We start from the raw sequence: 16,512 nt of genomic DNA on the forward strand, positions 1-16,512 counted from the left end.
GGTCTTCCCCGGAACTACCGCGTGGGGGTGAATGACTGATTCTGGAATTCATCACCTTTCCTATCCTGCCTTCCTCTGGCTGCAGCGGGGCCTGGGCGGCGCCCACGGCTCCAATCGGAGGTCTCAGGGCGCGGGGCGGTGGGGGTTCCCTGAAGCGAACGACGTAACCGTCCGGCTGCAGCGAGCTGCTGGTGCAGGGAACTGTGGTGCGCGCGCCCATAGTCCATTGTGCTCGGTGTGAATGGGGAACGCGCACCAATCAGCGGTCGCTTCGTCCCCCGCGGCCCCGCCCCTCCTGCCCACTTCCCCGGGACGCTGACGTCACGGGAACTTTTCCTCCGCCCCCTCCCCCGGCAGCTCGAGCTGGGCCGCTGGCCTGCGGGAGGGCGCGCGCCGCCTCCTGCCCAGCCCGGGGCGGGGGGTGCGCGCGCGTCCCAGCCGGCTCGGGACACACCACCTGCGCCCGAGCGCGCGCAGCTCGGAGCATCCCCAGCCTTCGGGCCACCCCCATTGCCCCCGCCGACCCAGCTCCACCTCCTCTCCCTCCCCCCCCGAGCCTCCTCCCTCCGCTTCGGTGACTGCTTGCCGGGCGGCAGGGCCCGAGTCGTCGCAGCCACCTCATTGCTCAACCCGGCTTCCCAACTGTTTACACAGCCCGGCCTGTGAGTGTGTGTGTGTATACAGCGTGAGTCACCGAGAGGCGGAGGAGGTGGAGGAAAAGGAGAAGGAGGAGTGCACTGGCCGGGATCCGTGCGGCGCACACACTCACTCACTCACACTCAGTCACTCTCTCCGAGCGCGTCTCGCTCGCTCACACACACGCCGGGAGCCCAGGAGCGCGCAGGATCTCGAGCGCCGCGGAAAAGTTGCTCCGGCTTTCTCTCCGGGATTTGGGCTTTGGGAAGTGCATTTGCTCCGCCGCTCCACCGAGCCTGCGGAATCCTGCCCTCGCGGCTCGGGACGTTGGGAACACCAGCCGCCGCCTCCTCTGCCTCCGGGACTGTCGGCGGCCTCGACAACAATAGCGGCAGCCGCCCGGGGCCAGGCGCCCCAAGCCGGTGCCCGCGGGGCTCCCGGGACCCGAGCCGGCCTCTGCTCCCCGGACGCGCGGCCGGCGTGCTTCCAGCGGGCAACGCGAGCGCCCGGGAGCGGCTCCTGCCTTGACCCCCGTGGGGGCCGAGCCGAGCTCCGTCTGCAAAGTCCACCCCGCCGGCTGGAGTAGGTCGCGGCGCCGGCTCCGAGCCCTCAGCGCCTTTCCGCGCGGATCCCGGGACATACAAAGCCGGGGCCGGCCCGGCCCGGGACGGGATGCGGGTCGGTCCGGTGCGCTCTGCCATGAGCGGCGCCTCGCAGCCCCGCGGCCCGGCCTTGCTGCTCCCGGCCGCCCGGGGCGCCCCGGTCAAACGCCTGCTGGACGCGGACGACGCGGCGGCCGTGGCGGCCAAGTGCCCGCGCCTCTCCGAGTGCTCCAGCCCGCCGGACTACCTCAGCCCCCCCGGCTCGCCCTGCAGTCCGCAGCCGCCGCCCGCCGCGCCGGGGGCTGGCGGCGGCTCCGGGAGCGCGCCGGGGCCCAGCCGCATCGCCGACTACCTGCTGCTGCCCCTGGCGGAGCGCGAGCATGTGTCCCGGGCGCTGTGCATCCACACGGGCCGCGAGCTGCGCTGCAAGGTAGGCACCCCCGGGTCGGGACCCGCCGGGGCGGTGCGGGAACGCGGTAGCCCGCAAAGGTGCTTGGGGGTCTCGCCCTCCGGCGCCGGGGGCCTCAGGTGCCACCTGCAGTGACTCGAGCGTGGTAGGCGGCATTTGGCCAGGTTCACCCTTTGGGTGATTGAGGGGTTTCGGACGGGGTGGTGTAATGGGGGCTCTGCGAGCAAGAGGAAGTGCGGTGTTCGGTGGCTTTATCTCTGTTCTTTCCGTAGCGCCCAGTTGAGCGCACGGCGTTCCAAATAAGTTGTGGAATTGAAATGGATTCCAGGGCCATGCCATTCCCCTTCTCTCATTCTCCTCGCTTCCCCCGCCCCTTGTCCTGGAAGGACGCCCTGCAGTGGGTGCCTCCTTGGAGCTTGGAGCAGCTGGCGGCTCTCTTGCTGGGGTTTCAAGGCACCCGGGCTCAGCTGTGGGTGGTGAGGGAGTGGGAGGATCGTGTCAGGCTCGGGTCTTGGGGATTCCGGCTTGAACCCGCACCCCCGGGGATGAGAACCTCATCCCCGCTCCCCACCCCACCCCACCCCGACCCCAGAGATTGGTCTGAGATGGCCTTCCAGTCTGGGCGGGGGATTTGTCTGGCGCGGAAATGTTGGAAAGCCCACACCGGCTAGGAACCCTCGCTTCCATTCATGTCTTTATTTTTCCGGCCAACGATTTTCTTTTGAATATGAGAGATTCCATTCCGGAGGAGGTAGAACTCCTAGAAACGGGGTCCTCCCGCGTGCTCCTCCAGCGCCCATAGACGCAGAACATTTCCCGCAGCCCAGCCTTTGCGAGCCTGACTCCCGTCTCGGACCTCCCCGAGGATCGTCCGGGCTGCTTCCTTTCAACCCCGAAAGATAGGGTCACCCCTCAGTTGAAGTCGCTCTTGGGTTTTCCGCAACTCACCTGAACTCCACCCGCGTTCCCCTCCCTGGGCTTACTGCTGCCACCTACTGTCCGACCTGAATGAAATTCCAAATGCCATCTCAAGCCCAGTGGAAAGGTGGGGGGGGGGGGGGAATCTTTCCTTCTCTGGCCCCCGGGCTCAGAGCGGTTAGGGGAAGATATGTGTGTGGGGTGGGGTGGGGTGAGGGAGGGGGGCGGCAGAGAGATTTTTCTAGCTGGTGCTAGGGCAGCCAGGCCTCAGAGGTGGGGTGGGTCTGGCCATTGTGCAACCCCTTCCAGTTCCTCTGAGCAGATAATAGCTGAATCCAGATGGTGACAGCCCATGTGTCACCGTTTCCAGTTGAGTCTAGGATATGAGTAACCGGACTAAACAAAAGGCGCTTAAAGAGACCAGCTAGCTTCTGAGAGGAGATACTACCCATTTTCCTGGTGAAGGTGGGGCCAAGGAAGGGGGGGGGGGAGATAAACAAACAAATGAAAAAACCTTGGACAACATCCCATACCCCTCCTGTGACAATTTTAACTCAAGGCCGCTTATACCTGAGTCAGACTGTAGGCAGGTTGTTTAAGGCTGTGTTGTCACAGCCTTTCTTCGAGTCATCTGTTCCTTCTGACTAATGACAGATCTTCATGTTCCCCAGCCCCTCCAAGCTTCCACTTGGAGGTTGCAGACTGGCCACATGCTGTGCTCTCTGTGCTGAGCACTTTGGGTCTGCAGGAGGTCATGCATTTTCAAGGACTGCTTTTTCGCTCCTGGAGATCCCAGGGGGCTCCTGCAAACAAGGGAGGGCCACAGAAGGCTGGGGCTTTAGGGCTTAGCTCTCCTGTGCGGATGGCCTCAGATGGCCTCATGAAAGGAGGTGACACATATATGGATGCTTTTAAACCATCCTTATTGTAATCCAGTGGTTATTTGCTAGCCCAGAGCCCTAGATGTTGCCAGTCTGGGGTGTTAGAGGCAGGTGGGGCGGCAGAGATTGGGGGGGGGGGGGCGGGTGTGAATGAAAGGAGCCTTGCTTTCGAGCACAGCCCAATGATTGAGAGCTGCAGCCTGGAATTTAGACGGCAGCCTCTGTCTTCCTAGCCTCCTAAATGGGTCCTCTTCTCTCTGCAGGTGTTTCCCATTAAACACTACCAGGACAAAATCAGGCCTTACATCCAGCTGCCATCACACAGAAACATCACTGGCATCGTGGAAGTGATCCTTGGGGAAACCAAGGCCTACGTCTTCTTTGAGAAGGACTTTGGGGACATGCACTCCTATGTGCGAAGCCGGAAGAGGCTGCGGGAAGAGGAGGCTGCACGGCTCTTCAAGCAGATTGTGTCCGCGGTGGCCCACTGCCACCAGTCGGCCATCGTGCTCGGGGACCTGAAACTTAGGAAATTTGTCTTCTCCACGGAGGAGAGGTGAGCAGCCTCCGCAGCTCCTCCTGTGGCCTTTCAGGGCGCAGTTAGGTGCAGTTAGGTGCAGAGTGTTGGTTCAAATCAGAGCCAAGGGCTCAGTTGTCCCAGACTTAGTATTTAGAAGTCCTCTCCTGAGGAGCCGTGGCCAAGGATGGTTTATTCTGCACTCTCGTGGATGTGGCCTGGGGACATCTTGGTGCTTCTTTCTGTGGGATGTCATATGATGACAGGATGCCCTCCCCACTTCCACTCCAGGATCAAGTTTATTCCCCATTGTTGTCAGAAAGGTCAGTTCTTCTGGGGTGCGGATGTCACCCTGCCCGTCACAACCTGGACCCCTAAAGGAAGTTTTCAAGTCCTTGCTTCTACCAAGTGGGGCCTTTTCTTTTGTACCTAGAAAGTATCACAGAGCTAAACTGTTGTATTTGCAGAATTGTGCCCTCCTCCTCTGTACCATATTCCTGTTTCCTTTGTCTGGCCCCCAATCCTTTCTTTACATCCTCTGGTGACTTTTTAGACCTTTTGTTTGGATACATCTTCAGAAAATAGCCACATTGAATAATAAATGGAAGTTGGCTGGAATTGGTTGCTAAGTATAGATCATGACTTACCTCATAAAGGACAAGATGAGCTTGATAAGAGAATAATGAGACACTAAGATTCAGACTTGTGGTTTCAGACCAGGGAATTCAGGAAGCCGCAGGAGATAAACCTCACCTGATTGTAAGAGGTGGGCCACATCCCTTATGGGGAGGTTAAGAGCAGTACCCTTGTAGAATTGTCGAGGGGTGTGTGTGATTTTGTTGTAGCTTTTCATGCGGGGCTTTCCCCCACCCGTGCACTTTTACCCTTACCTCCAGATCGTAGGAAAGATTACGGGGTTGAGTGGCCATAAAACATGGCTTTGTATCTGACCTTGCAATACTTATTGGAACATACCGATTAGCAAAGAAAAGCCAAGTGTTTGCAATGGAGAAGTTTCCAATTCCTGGAACATGCTCCTTCGATATGTTGATGTGTTTTCTGAAACATGCCTTACACACCTCCTTACCAGCTTTTGAAATCTGCATTGCACAGGCGAATGTCATGTGCACGGAGTTTGGCAACCCGAGGGTTAAGCAATGGCAGGCTGACGCTATTCGTGTAACCAGCACAGGTGCAGGGTTTTAGTACTACAGCAGCCAATCAGGGGCAGACAGTGCGGGTTGAGTCATATTTTCCGTTTACAGAACCAATGGGTATTTTACATAACGACGAGGAGGTCAGGCTGAGGACATACCGAAGTTAGCACATGTATACTACACTCCAGGGAACAGGAAGGCAGGAAGGAAAAAAAAAAAACAAAAACAGCCAGCCCTTTGAGAGGAAAAGAAATTGACCCATTAGCCAGTACCAAATGTTTGCATTTGACTTCACAACAAGTGACTGACTGATACCAGGGCTATTTCAGAGAAGCAGGAAAGAGCATAAACTGCCAGCAGATAATAGAGGTTCCCCCCACGTGGCTCTGGGTTTGAGGGGAATCGGTGAACCGTGGGGGGCTGGTTCTGAATAAGGAGGCACCCGCACCTTCGTAAGAGCCTCTGATTAAAGATGTTTCAGACTTCAGCTGTTACCTGGACAGATAACCCCCCACGTAGAGTAAATCTGCTTCGGTGTTGAGGTACCATCCGCACGTCTGTAGGCCCCGCAACCTTCAAATCCATTAGCCACTTGTGTTTGCTCACATGACCTCTCGGCCCAGGCTAAGTGTTCTTTGCAATTAAACACCCCAATAAATGTAATTAACATTCCTGGCCCCTATCTCATCACAGTTACCACGGTCTGGGCCCAGGTGGACAGAGTTCCCTTTGTGTGTGTCTGTCAGCGTGACGTATGTGCATAATAGCAGTGACTTTGGGCCCCATGTTCTGTGATGCCAAGTGTGGGCCCATGGAGCCCTGGCAGTTTAATGGCATAAGAATAAGATCGGCCTGTAGGATGCTCCAGGCGGGGTGGGGTGGGGGGGCTGAAGAGGTGGGATACACTGTTCTTCCCTGATACCGTGTGTAGAAAATGTTAGCAATTCCCCTGAGACCGGCTCCCACTTCTGCAATGTGAACTTTGTAAATTGTGTAACCCTATTAGGATATCTCTTCTAAGCTCTAGCATAATGAATAGTATCTGGGGCTTTGCATCATACCCTCCCGCCCCAGGCTCTCTCTCGATACTTTGCAAATGTTTATTGCGGTCTGTATTGGTTTGTGAAATCCCGAGTCCTGGGTGGTTGCAGGGCACTGCTTACTGGATGAAGGGGTAAATGGCATTCCTTGGGCCCTTGCCTTTAGTGCCTGTGGGCACTGTTAATAGAGAAGGCCTTGTTTTTCATAGCAGCTGATCTGGAAGTAATAGCTTGTTTCCTCTCCTGCAGAAGCCAGCTCAGACTGGAAAGTCTAGAAGATACACACATAATCAAGGGAGAAGACGACGCTCTGTCAGACAAACATGGCTGCCCAGCCTATGTGAGCCCCGAGATTCTGAACACCACGGGGACCTACTCTGGAAAGGCAGCAGACGTTTGGAGCCTGGGGGTGATGCTCTACACCCTTTTGGTGGGACGATACCCCTTCCATGACTCAGACCCCAGTGCCCTCTTCTCCAAAATCCGCCGTGGACAGTTCTGCATTCCTGAGCACATTTCCCCCAAAGCCAGATGCCTCATTCGCAGCCTCCTGAGACGGGAGCCTTCCGAGAGACTCACTGCTCCTGAGATCTTACTCCATCCCTGGTTCGAGTCTGTCTTGGAACCTGGATACGTCGACTCAGAAATAGGAACTTCAGACCAGATTGTTCCAGAGTACCAGGAAGACAGTGACATTAGTTCCTTCTTCTGCTAATCCCAAAACCTCAGAAACCTCAATTCTCACACATAGCATTTCCATTTCTAAAGATGGACAGGCCTTTTGGCGTGGTGCCAGCCAGACATGCGATGGCGTAAAGACCGTAGCTGCTGAACTCAACGTGGCCCCCCCCCCCCTTATTTGTTATGATGAGTGACTGTATTGATCTGAGCGGCACACACTCTGATCCGGCTGCCCCGCAAAGTTGTTTCCCTTCTCAATGAACCGTCAGCAACTGTCCCGCTGTCAGATGCAGGGGTGGGGGCTGGTGGGTTCTGCGTCTTCATAGGTGGCAGAGAGTATGGATGTCCTACAGGGCGTGTGGTCAAGTGAAAGGAACTCCAACATTTTAAAGGGAGAGGAAGTGAGTCGCACAGTGGCATTTTGGGCAATAACCATATTTCGGCAGGGTGACAGATCATTTGGGCCAATGAACCTGCCATCTTTGAACTTGTCTTTGGGAGCTAGACGTTTGCTACCCCAGCTTCTCTATTGGAAAGTCCATTTTTTTGGGGGGGGGTTGGTTTAACACACACCCTTTCTTCACACTCACAGTTACCAATGACCCTGCTCCATTTTTGGAGCGGACTGTTTTTGGAGCAGAGGAGCCTGCCTGAACTACGAACCCAGACTCTCCTCCATTTCCTGCCAAGACCTCATTTGCACTAATGCCTTCTATCTGACCTTGAAACGTCCCCTTCTTTGCTGTCAGCACTTACCAGCTAACCGTGGAGAAGTATCACAAGAGATTCGAACTCCTGGCTATTTCGGAACTCTAAGCTCAGAGAGACTGCAGATTTTTAACGTTAATTTGAGCACTTGGAAACCGTTAGCTTTGTTGGTTCCCCTGAAACGGGTCAGCCTTTATCCTTTTTCCCCAAGACCATCTCAGGGTGGAGCATTTTGTCTAGGAGAAGAAAGATAGGGAGACTCCTCGCCTCTCCCAAGAGCAAATGGTAAACCTCTCTGTGCTTCGGCGAAAGTGGAGTTTGGATAGTCTTAGACGACTCTCAGACCCACGCATCCCCTTCATGGATATGGTCTGCCCCTGGTGTTGTGTGTCACGTCTGCAGTTTTGCATGATGGGTTGTTAATATTTTAAATTTGATGTGGTTTATGAATACATCTCTATGATCGGCGTCTGGAGTGAAATAGCCCCAAATCTTTCAAGTTGGAAGAGACTTTCAAAGTATCCAGTCCAACTTTTTTCCTCTCTCTGCCATCTCCCAAAGCAGAACCCCCCCCCCCCACCCCACAACTTAACCTTCCTTCAGGTGGGAATCCAACATCTGTTTGAAGGCCTCCAGAGATGGGAACTCACTACCTACGAAAGACATTGCTTAACAGAGAAACTGCAACTCGCATTAAAAACGAAAAAAAACAAAAAAAAAAACCAAGAACCCAAGAAATATCAGTAAATGTCTCAGTACTGAAATCAGGTGGTTAAACGGGTAAACCGAACATACTGTATTTTGAGAAATGGCACAGAGACAGGCAGGCCATCTTCAAGGGCTCCGCCTAGGCAGACAACTAACCTGCATTGTGAGAATGTTGTCAATACCTCACGTACTGTGTACTTTGTATATATATTCTACCTTTTATACCTGTTGTCCGATATGTGTTGTTGTTTTGGCTCTGAGGCTTGGTTTGTTGTCTGTGTCTGTCTGAATAACCTGCGTGTCTAAAACCACGTGAAATGTGAATGATTATTGGCAATATTACCTTGACAGAATCATGGGACTCGGAGAAGAGGGAGGGCAGAGGCCTCTTGCCGCACTAACGCGCTCGTGGTTGCTCGACTGTTGTATCTGTGATACGTTACCCGGCTGAGGACTCTGGGCTGGCTGGGGCTTCTGCCGGGAAAGCTCGAAACACTAGATCCTTCCTGTACATGTGTATATATGTGAACAGTGAGACGACCGTTTCTGACTTGTAGAGAAATTTTAATAAATCGGGTTTCGTAAATAGGCGCAGTGCATTTCTTGGGAGTCCGATCTGCCTTTGCCTTGTGCAATTTCATGCTGGGGATGCAAAGGTCTCTGGCCGCAGGGTTTGGAATATCACAGGGGACACACAGAAGTAAACAGATGATTATTATGCATGACCTTTGGCAGAGTAGAACCCTTTCACTTTTTCCATTGAAGTGGGCAAATTCACTTTGATGGGTGAAGCCGGTTTGGTGACATCAGGGTGGCGAGGGCCGAGAGTTGAGACAGAGCCGAGAGACATTAAAGAGGAGCAAACATAAATAAGGCTTGAGTTGGAAGAATCCCTCTGGCTTTTTTTGATGAAAGCTATGGACACTTAGAAAAGTATAGATGTGTATGCAAATCCACCAGAACTTTGAGGTCTTCATGTGACCCTGAGGGCATCCCAAGCTTCGTGCTGGGATGTAGCCTCCCCGCCCCACTGGGGCATTCAGCTTAGTTAAAATGGCTAATTGAGACATTTCCTCCCCCCACCGTAAGTGTAAAAATGGAAATAAAGGATGGAAAAACTAAAGGCATTATTTTGAAACACAAAGGCAAAGAGAGAAAGGATTTTTATTAGGTTAATACCTTCACTGTTCCATCAGAATCGATTTTAAATGAAATAAATTAGCATCGAGAGTGATTTAAAAAAGAAAAAAACTTTAGGTTGTAAAGTGTAACAAATCTGCAGAAAAATGCACACGAAAGTGTTCAGCTCTGAATTTTCACAAACCCAACAGGAAGACAGTGGCAGAACCAGCGGTCGGATCCAGATCACAAAAGACTGCCCGGATCCCAGGAACATCTCCCCGTCCCTTTCAGTTCCTAAGGGATACCCCTGCCCCGCCCCCACCCCCACACTCCCGAGGGTCACTCCCATGGGGCAGAATTGTGACTCCTCTTTTAACAGTAAAAATTAGAATGGAAGAAATGAGTTCTAAGTTTAAATGGAAAGGCATACAGAAGTTACAGATGACACAATTGCCTTTTTCTAGGACTCAGGCTGAGATCACCCAAGAACGGAGACCTATGACACCAAAGTAAATGCAACTCAGGCCTCGTGACCCAGGAACTTAAAAGAAATGGAAAAAACACATCAGAGGCAGCGCGGGGTGGGGGGAAATGGCCAAATGCCTGAGTAGCTTAGAAACTTAGGAAGCTGGGGGTTGGTCTGGGGCCATCCCAGGAATAGGACCCTTAAACCCCAAAGTTCCTGGAGCCTCAGAATCTGCATTGTCGTGTCTCCTTGCTCCCACAAATCCAGATGAAGCTCGGCCTAGCTCCCTGGGCATACAGAGAGAGAGGTAATACTTTGGACTTCCCTGAGCTTTTTAATCTCAGGATTTCAAAACACTTTGCAAGCAATTAAGGTTACAACACCTCTGAGTACTGTTGTTACATGCATCGAATGGAGAGAAACATGGGTCAGGATTGGCTGGGGTGACATGTGATGCCGCAGATACATGAATGTAATCTTTTCAAAGGTAGGAACAAATCAGGGGCGATTTCAACCAGTCCCATTATAGAAGTTTGGAACAAGAGTGTGCAAACACTGGCTGGGAAGCTGATCATTTGTAATTCCCCTTGTGTTCTCAATGAATGAGCAAATCATTCAAGTAACATCTCCATAACCTTTTACTCATAGTGGAACTTTCTAGAAGTGTTACTCTTTCCCTCCCCCACCCAGTTCCCTTCCCCCTTTTATATTCCCAGCAGCTGAGTGAAATAGGCAAGTCAAATATTATTTGCTCCATTTTGTAGACGAGAACACTGAGGCGTGAGTGCCTTTCAGTAGTTACTCAGGAGTAAGCAGCTCGGAGCTGGGACTCGAACTTGGGTCTTTGGACTCCTTGCTCAACGTTGTTGTTGTTGTGTCTGCACACTGTCCCATGAAGTCTTCCGGTAGAATGATGAGTGGACAAGGTGGTTTGAGATAGTTACAAATACTGAGCCTTAACCCCACTAGTCTCGTCACAACGACCTAGCACATCAGTCATAAAGGTGGGAGCGTCCCACAAGGTGAGAGATACATAAATCAATAAACACTTACTGTGTACCTACCGTGCGCCAGGCACTGTAGACCCTTGGCAAACAGATGACCCCACCTCAGTCCTCCTAGCTCATGGAGTGGGAAGCGCCCTGGGGTCAGGGACTGTGACTGTCTTGTTCAGCCTTGGCTCTCCAGAACCCAGAGCAGTGCTTGCCACAAGGAAGGTGTCCAATGTCAACATAGATGGACAGGTGGGTGAATGGATGTTGGATGCATGGGTGTCTTCTGGTAGGTCAGGGAACCATGAGCAGGGAAGCAGAAATCTTGTGACTGGGGTATCGTTCTAACTCTGAACCCCTTCTGCTGTATGCCTTTGAAGAAGCAGATCTGCCACTGTGGTTCTTATTTGCTCATCTTTATATATATTTTAATTTGAAAGAAAGAGAGAGAGCATGAGCGAGGGAGAGGGGCAGAGAGAGAGAGAGAGAGAGAGAGAGAATCTTAAGCAGGCTCCACGCTCGGTGTCGATCCTACGACCCTGGGATCATGACCTGAGCCGAAATCCAGAGTCAGAAGCCCAGACAACCGAGTCACTGGGCGCCCCTTTATTTGCTTGTCTTTAAAGGGGAGTGATACTCCTTGATTTCTTCCGTCCCTTCAGCTGCTGTTTTGTGAAAACAGAACGGTTCTGTGATTCTGTGAAAACAGGTCCTATAAGGATCCTTGTCAGACTGACCATGGGAATAGTTTCGTGCTTCCTTTTAAAATAATCCAGCAGAGTGATTGGGTTCCCCGTCTAACTTTACTCTGGACAAGGAAAGGCATTGTAGGGACGAGGATTATGGAACTGGCTTGTCAGCAGAGCTCTGGCTGGGACAGGGAAAGTGAGTGCTTAGTAAATCACCCCCTTCCTTCTCCTCAAAAAATAGAGGAGTGGGATCTCCTTACCAACGCCCCACAACTGCCCGTATCAGATTTTGGTGGATTTCTCTAATGATCCCCAGCGCAGTCAATGACTTGGTGGCTCCTAGAAGGCGCAGAAGAGAAAGATGTAGCCAAACATCACACCTCAATCTTCCTGGATGTTTTATGGCACGCACCTCATTCTCTCTCTCGGCAGCCCTGTAAGGTGGGCGATTTGTTCCCGTTTAACAGATGGGGATGCTGAGTTCCAGAGGTTGAACAGGCTGCCTGAGGTCCTGTGGCGGGAGCGGTGTGTCAGACTCCAACCCGGGCCTGGTAACTGTAGGTCTTTGTCCATTCCCGTCCTGGGCTTTGCAAATTGAGTCTGACGTGTTAGGCCCGTGACATGTCTTCTTTTTGGAGCAGCCATTTTGCTGGGGCATTTTCTGCCAGGAAGCGTAAGCATGCTGGAGCAGTCCTGGTTTTGGGCTGTGATTTCTACCAGTTGAGATTTATCAACAGGCTGCTCAGAGCATACTGAGCGCCTTGAAAAGTGCCTCACGTAAATTAACAAGTGATCACCTCACAGCAGCCCTATCGAGCAGTACCGCTATTGTCCCTTTTTACAGATGAAGAGCCTGAGGTTCAGAGAAGGTAAGGGATTTGCCCAAAGTCGCACAGCACAGTCTTCGTTTGCTCATGAACACACCCAGAGCTCTTACTTCACCATGAAGGCCTATTGTCCCTTTGCTTTTGGAACTGGGAGGGGACTTTCTAAACTTTATAAACTATTTAGTCTTCAGTGCAATGCGATATCCTGGAACAGAAAAAGGATATTAGCGGGGACATGAGTGAAATCCAAACAAAATCTGGAGCTTAATCGATAATTTGGTGTCAGTGTTGGTTTCTTAGTCGTGACAAATGTACCATGGAAACTTGAAATGGCGGCACTGGAGCCAACGCCACGAAGATCTCTACGCTATCTTGGCGACTTTTCTGGAAATCTAAAATTATTCCAAAATCACGAGTTCATGAATAAAAAACACTTGAGTCCACACTGCCCCCGCTTTCAGCGAGGGGAAATCAAGGCAGAGACCCAGAAGCCACAGCCAGCTAGCAGCAAGGACACGGTGCCCCCAGCTTCCCCAGGCCCTGCCCTGCTGGGAGCTGGCTGGTGTGCTGTGTGTGACCTTCCAGAACGCGTCTAGAGCACAAAGGGCTGAATGTGAGGCGTGTCCACGGAACGTGTCAGAGGCTCTTCTTGACACAGGACATGACATTTTGAAAAATCAGTTTCGAGGTCTGACCTTTAGATGGGTGACTACTGAGTGTCTCCGGCAGTTTCCTCATCTGCTCATGGCTCTTGGTCAGCCATAGCCGGTGAGCCAGTCTGGGGGCTGTTCCCCGCCTCACCAGCACCAAGGCAGCGGGAGTGAGAGGGGAAATTGCTGCCCAAGGCAGGATGAACCCGCCCCGTCTGAAGCGGAAGGCCTGTGGGACTCGGGGCTCCCGGAACACTCCAGACACGTTTCTCATCCGGGCTCCAAGGCCCGAGGGTGTCTGGTCTCTGGGACGCGGAGAGCCAGCAGACCCGCTCCCTGCCTCCCCCCCGGGGGGACGGTTCCTCACTCTGTGCCCTGCGCCCGGGGAGGGGGGAGGGGGTAGGGGGTGGGGCGGGGCTGCTGCAGCCCTCAGTGGCCCGGAAGCAGTTCTTTCAGGTTCACGCTCGTGTTAGAGACGGGGAAGCCGCGCCTGAGACGGGAAAGAGCGGCCAGTCGGCCGTCGAGGCTCGTTTTGTATCTGGAACTTTCTTTCTCCGTCGCTGGAGTTACAGTTGGGTTTCTGAGCTCCTGCTGATGAGCATTCTTCTTCCTTCTTCGCTGGGGAAACGAATCTAAGCAGGACATTTCCCTGGCAGCCCCCCGAACGCTCCGTATTTCTCGGAGGCGCAGCTCAACAGCCGGTGCCTGCCGGGAGCAGAGAGAAGGAGTCCTTGGAGGCACGAGAGGAGCCCACACGTCTGGAGCTTGGTGCTCGCCCAGCCCTGCTTCAGCACTTGATGAGCACAGACTCGTTTCATTCCCAAGACCCCTCTGTGAGGCAGTAATCCTTTTTAAAAAATTTTTCTTCAGTGTTTATTGAGAGCGTGAGCGGGGCAGAGAGAGAAGGAGGCACAGAATCCGAAGCGGGCTCCAGGCTCCGAGCTGTCAGCACAGGGCCCGACGCGGGGCTCGAACTCACGAACTGTGAGATCACGACGTGAGCCACAGTCAGATGCTGAACGGACTGCGCCACCCAGGCGCCCCAGAGGCGGGAATTCTTATTTGTCCCATCTTCCAGGTGAGTACGGGAAAGCCCAGAGAGGTTAAGTAACTTGCTCAAGGTCACACAGGGAGTGAATGGGATCCGAGCGTGGAGCGGCTCACTCTAAAGAGTATGCCTTTAACAGGCGGGTGGCCTGCTGCCCCATTTCGGGAGGCGTCACTTTTTATATTTTATCCGCACAGTTCAAGTCCTACCATGTCTGTGTGCCCCGACCTCTCCCGAGAGAGGATGCTGGGTATGACACTTTGCGAAGTTAGCGGTAAAGAGGCAGAGGTTTGAACTTCGGGATTAGGAAGACCGAGCAGCAAACCCTGGCTCTGTCGCTAATTGGCTGGAGGGCCCGGACAAGTCGCCCCACCGCTCCCTGCCTCGGCTGCAGTCATAACCGAAACGGCAGTGAGAACATCTACAACAGAGGCCGTGGCCGTGAAAAATACGTGAAAAAATGCTGTGTATCCAGCCCCAGCCCCAAGGTGCCACACAGCTGGCTTGAAACTCAGGCAGATCGCTTCGCGGTAGAAAGAACCCAGGCTGGGAGGGCAGACAAACCCGGATTTGGATCCCAGCCTAGCTACTTATTTGCTCTGTGACCTTCAGCAAATTGCAAAACCTCTCTGACCCAGAATGTCCTCATCCATAAAATGATACATAACCATAAGAGCTGCAGGCCTCCAGCAGGGTTGGTGATAAATCACACCAAGGGCCCGGTCTGGACGGTAGGCAGAGACTAGTGTTCCTCTTGTCATTCTTAAGCATTTTCCCTTCCCTCCTTTGTCTTCCCTGCTCTTTCTCTTTCGGTTCGCGCGCTCGCCAAAGTCAGAGTTTTGGCTGTTTTGGGGTACAGCTTGGAGGGGAGGGTAAAATGGCAGGGAACAGGGCAGTGCCCAGGGGGTCAGCCTTCCTACCACCTGGGGGCCTGCTGACCTTGATCTTAGTCGTTCAGCAGCAAGCAGTCTGGCTTCTCTGACTTCGTCCAGCTGTCCAGCTCCTCCGGGGTGTCAGAAAACTCACCCTGGTGGGGGAAGGGGTGGGGGGGTGACTTGAAACTGCCATTTTGTGGATACTACCTTGATTCCGAAACGGAGATCTCACTGGGATCCCACAAGGAGAGAAGGGATTAAAACAATTGGCACACGGCCAGCGTCTGCTGAGGCAGGGGTAGTTCAGTTCTAGCCAGTAGGGTGGCCAAGAGAGGAGCCTGGAGTCACAGAGGCCCGCGGTGTGGCCCAAGTACTTAGCCATCTCAGCTTCAGTTGCCTTATTTGTGAAATGGGGTTAGTGAGAATTCTCACCTCCTGAGACTGTGCAGTTGAAATAAGATCCTGCCTGGAGGGCGTTTCCCTGACATACACAAAATGCACAATAAATGTTGGTTACCAATAACCAGGGTCAAAGATGGTCAGAGGCAGTAAGTCAACCCATCAGAAAAATATACTAAACAATGCTTCTCGTGAGTGGGCGTGGGGGATCTTGTTAGGATGCAGATTCTGGGGCACCTGGGTGGCTCAGTTGGTTAAGCCTTTGACTCTGGATTTCGGCTCAGGTCACGATCTCATGGTTTGTGCGTTCAAGACCGGTGCCGGGCTCCGTGGATCCTGCTCGGGGTTCTCTGTCTCCCTCTCTCTCTCTGCCCGTCCCCTGTTCTCTTTCTCTCTCTCTGAAAAATAAATAAACATTAAAAAAAAAAAAGATGCAGATTCTATTCACTGAGGCTGGAGTGGGGCCTGAGAATCTGCATTTCCAACCCGTTCCCAGGTGAAGTCAAAGCCGCTAGCCTACCAACCACAATCAGAGCAGCATGGGGTTGAAACCCATTTCTAAATACAGACCTGTTAGGTCTCAGTTGAGATGAGCTAATTCCTGAAAACGGGTCTACTTTGGGTAAATCCGGAAGGAGGGGAGTGCAGAGAAAGTACTGTTTTGAGTAGCTGCTTGGCATCGGGTGTGTTGAATGAATGATCTCTTCGGATCCTCACGGCATCGTTGAGGGATGTTCTCATGTCCACTGTACAGATGGGACTCAGATGTTCAGCGCTCAAGGTCCCAAAGCTTAGCAAAATGTGGGCCCGAGATATGGCCTCGGGTCTCCTTGCCTCCAACCCATCCCCAATCCTGTCCCTCTGTACCTTGGATGCAATGACAGGAGCCTGAGAACCCAGTTGGGACGATCCTACACCAGCCGCCTCCTCCCTTTGCACCTCAGTTTCCCTGTTGGCAGTGAGCAACTCGGGTGTAAGTGACCTCTAAGCCCCCCCCCGCCGCCCCGCCTCCCCACCTCCTGTTGGAAGAGTTCATCTGTCCATGTGTGTTCCACTCTAACTCAGCATTCCCTTGGCTGCGTCCCCACTCTGCTTCCTAACTCGGTGCTGATGTTCTAATTGCAGACATATCGATGTCACCCGTCTACTTAGGAATACCAGCAGAGCTGCTGGACACAGATATCTTT

General features: G+C 53.0%; 1 protein-coding gene across 1 annotated transcript; it reads left to right on the forward strand.

Moving 5' to 3' along the window:
* Window positions 1-569: 569 nt before the first annotated feature.
* TRIB1 (tribbles pseudokinase 1) lies at window positions 570-8,845 on the forward strand. The gene is made up of 3 exons (XM_047842753.1): window positions 570-1,668; window positions 3,710-4,002; window positions 6,410-8,845. Exons 1-3 carry the CDS (start codon window positions 1,309-1,311, stop codon window positions 6,873-6,875), a joined length of 1,119 nt encoding a protein of 372 aa, XP_047698709.1. The 5' UTR covers window positions 570-1,308; the 3' UTR covers window positions 6,876-8,845.
* The last annotated feature ends 7,667 nt before the right edge of the window (window positions 8,846-16,512 follow it).

This window comes from Prionailurus viverrinus, chromosome F2 (assembly GCF_022837055.1).
Source record: "Prionailurus viverrinus isolate Anna chromosome F2, UM_Priviv_1.0, whole genome shotgun sequence".
Lineage (NCBI taxonomy): Eukaryota > Metazoa > Chordata > Mammalia > Carnivora > Felidae > Prionailurus > Prionailurus viverrinus.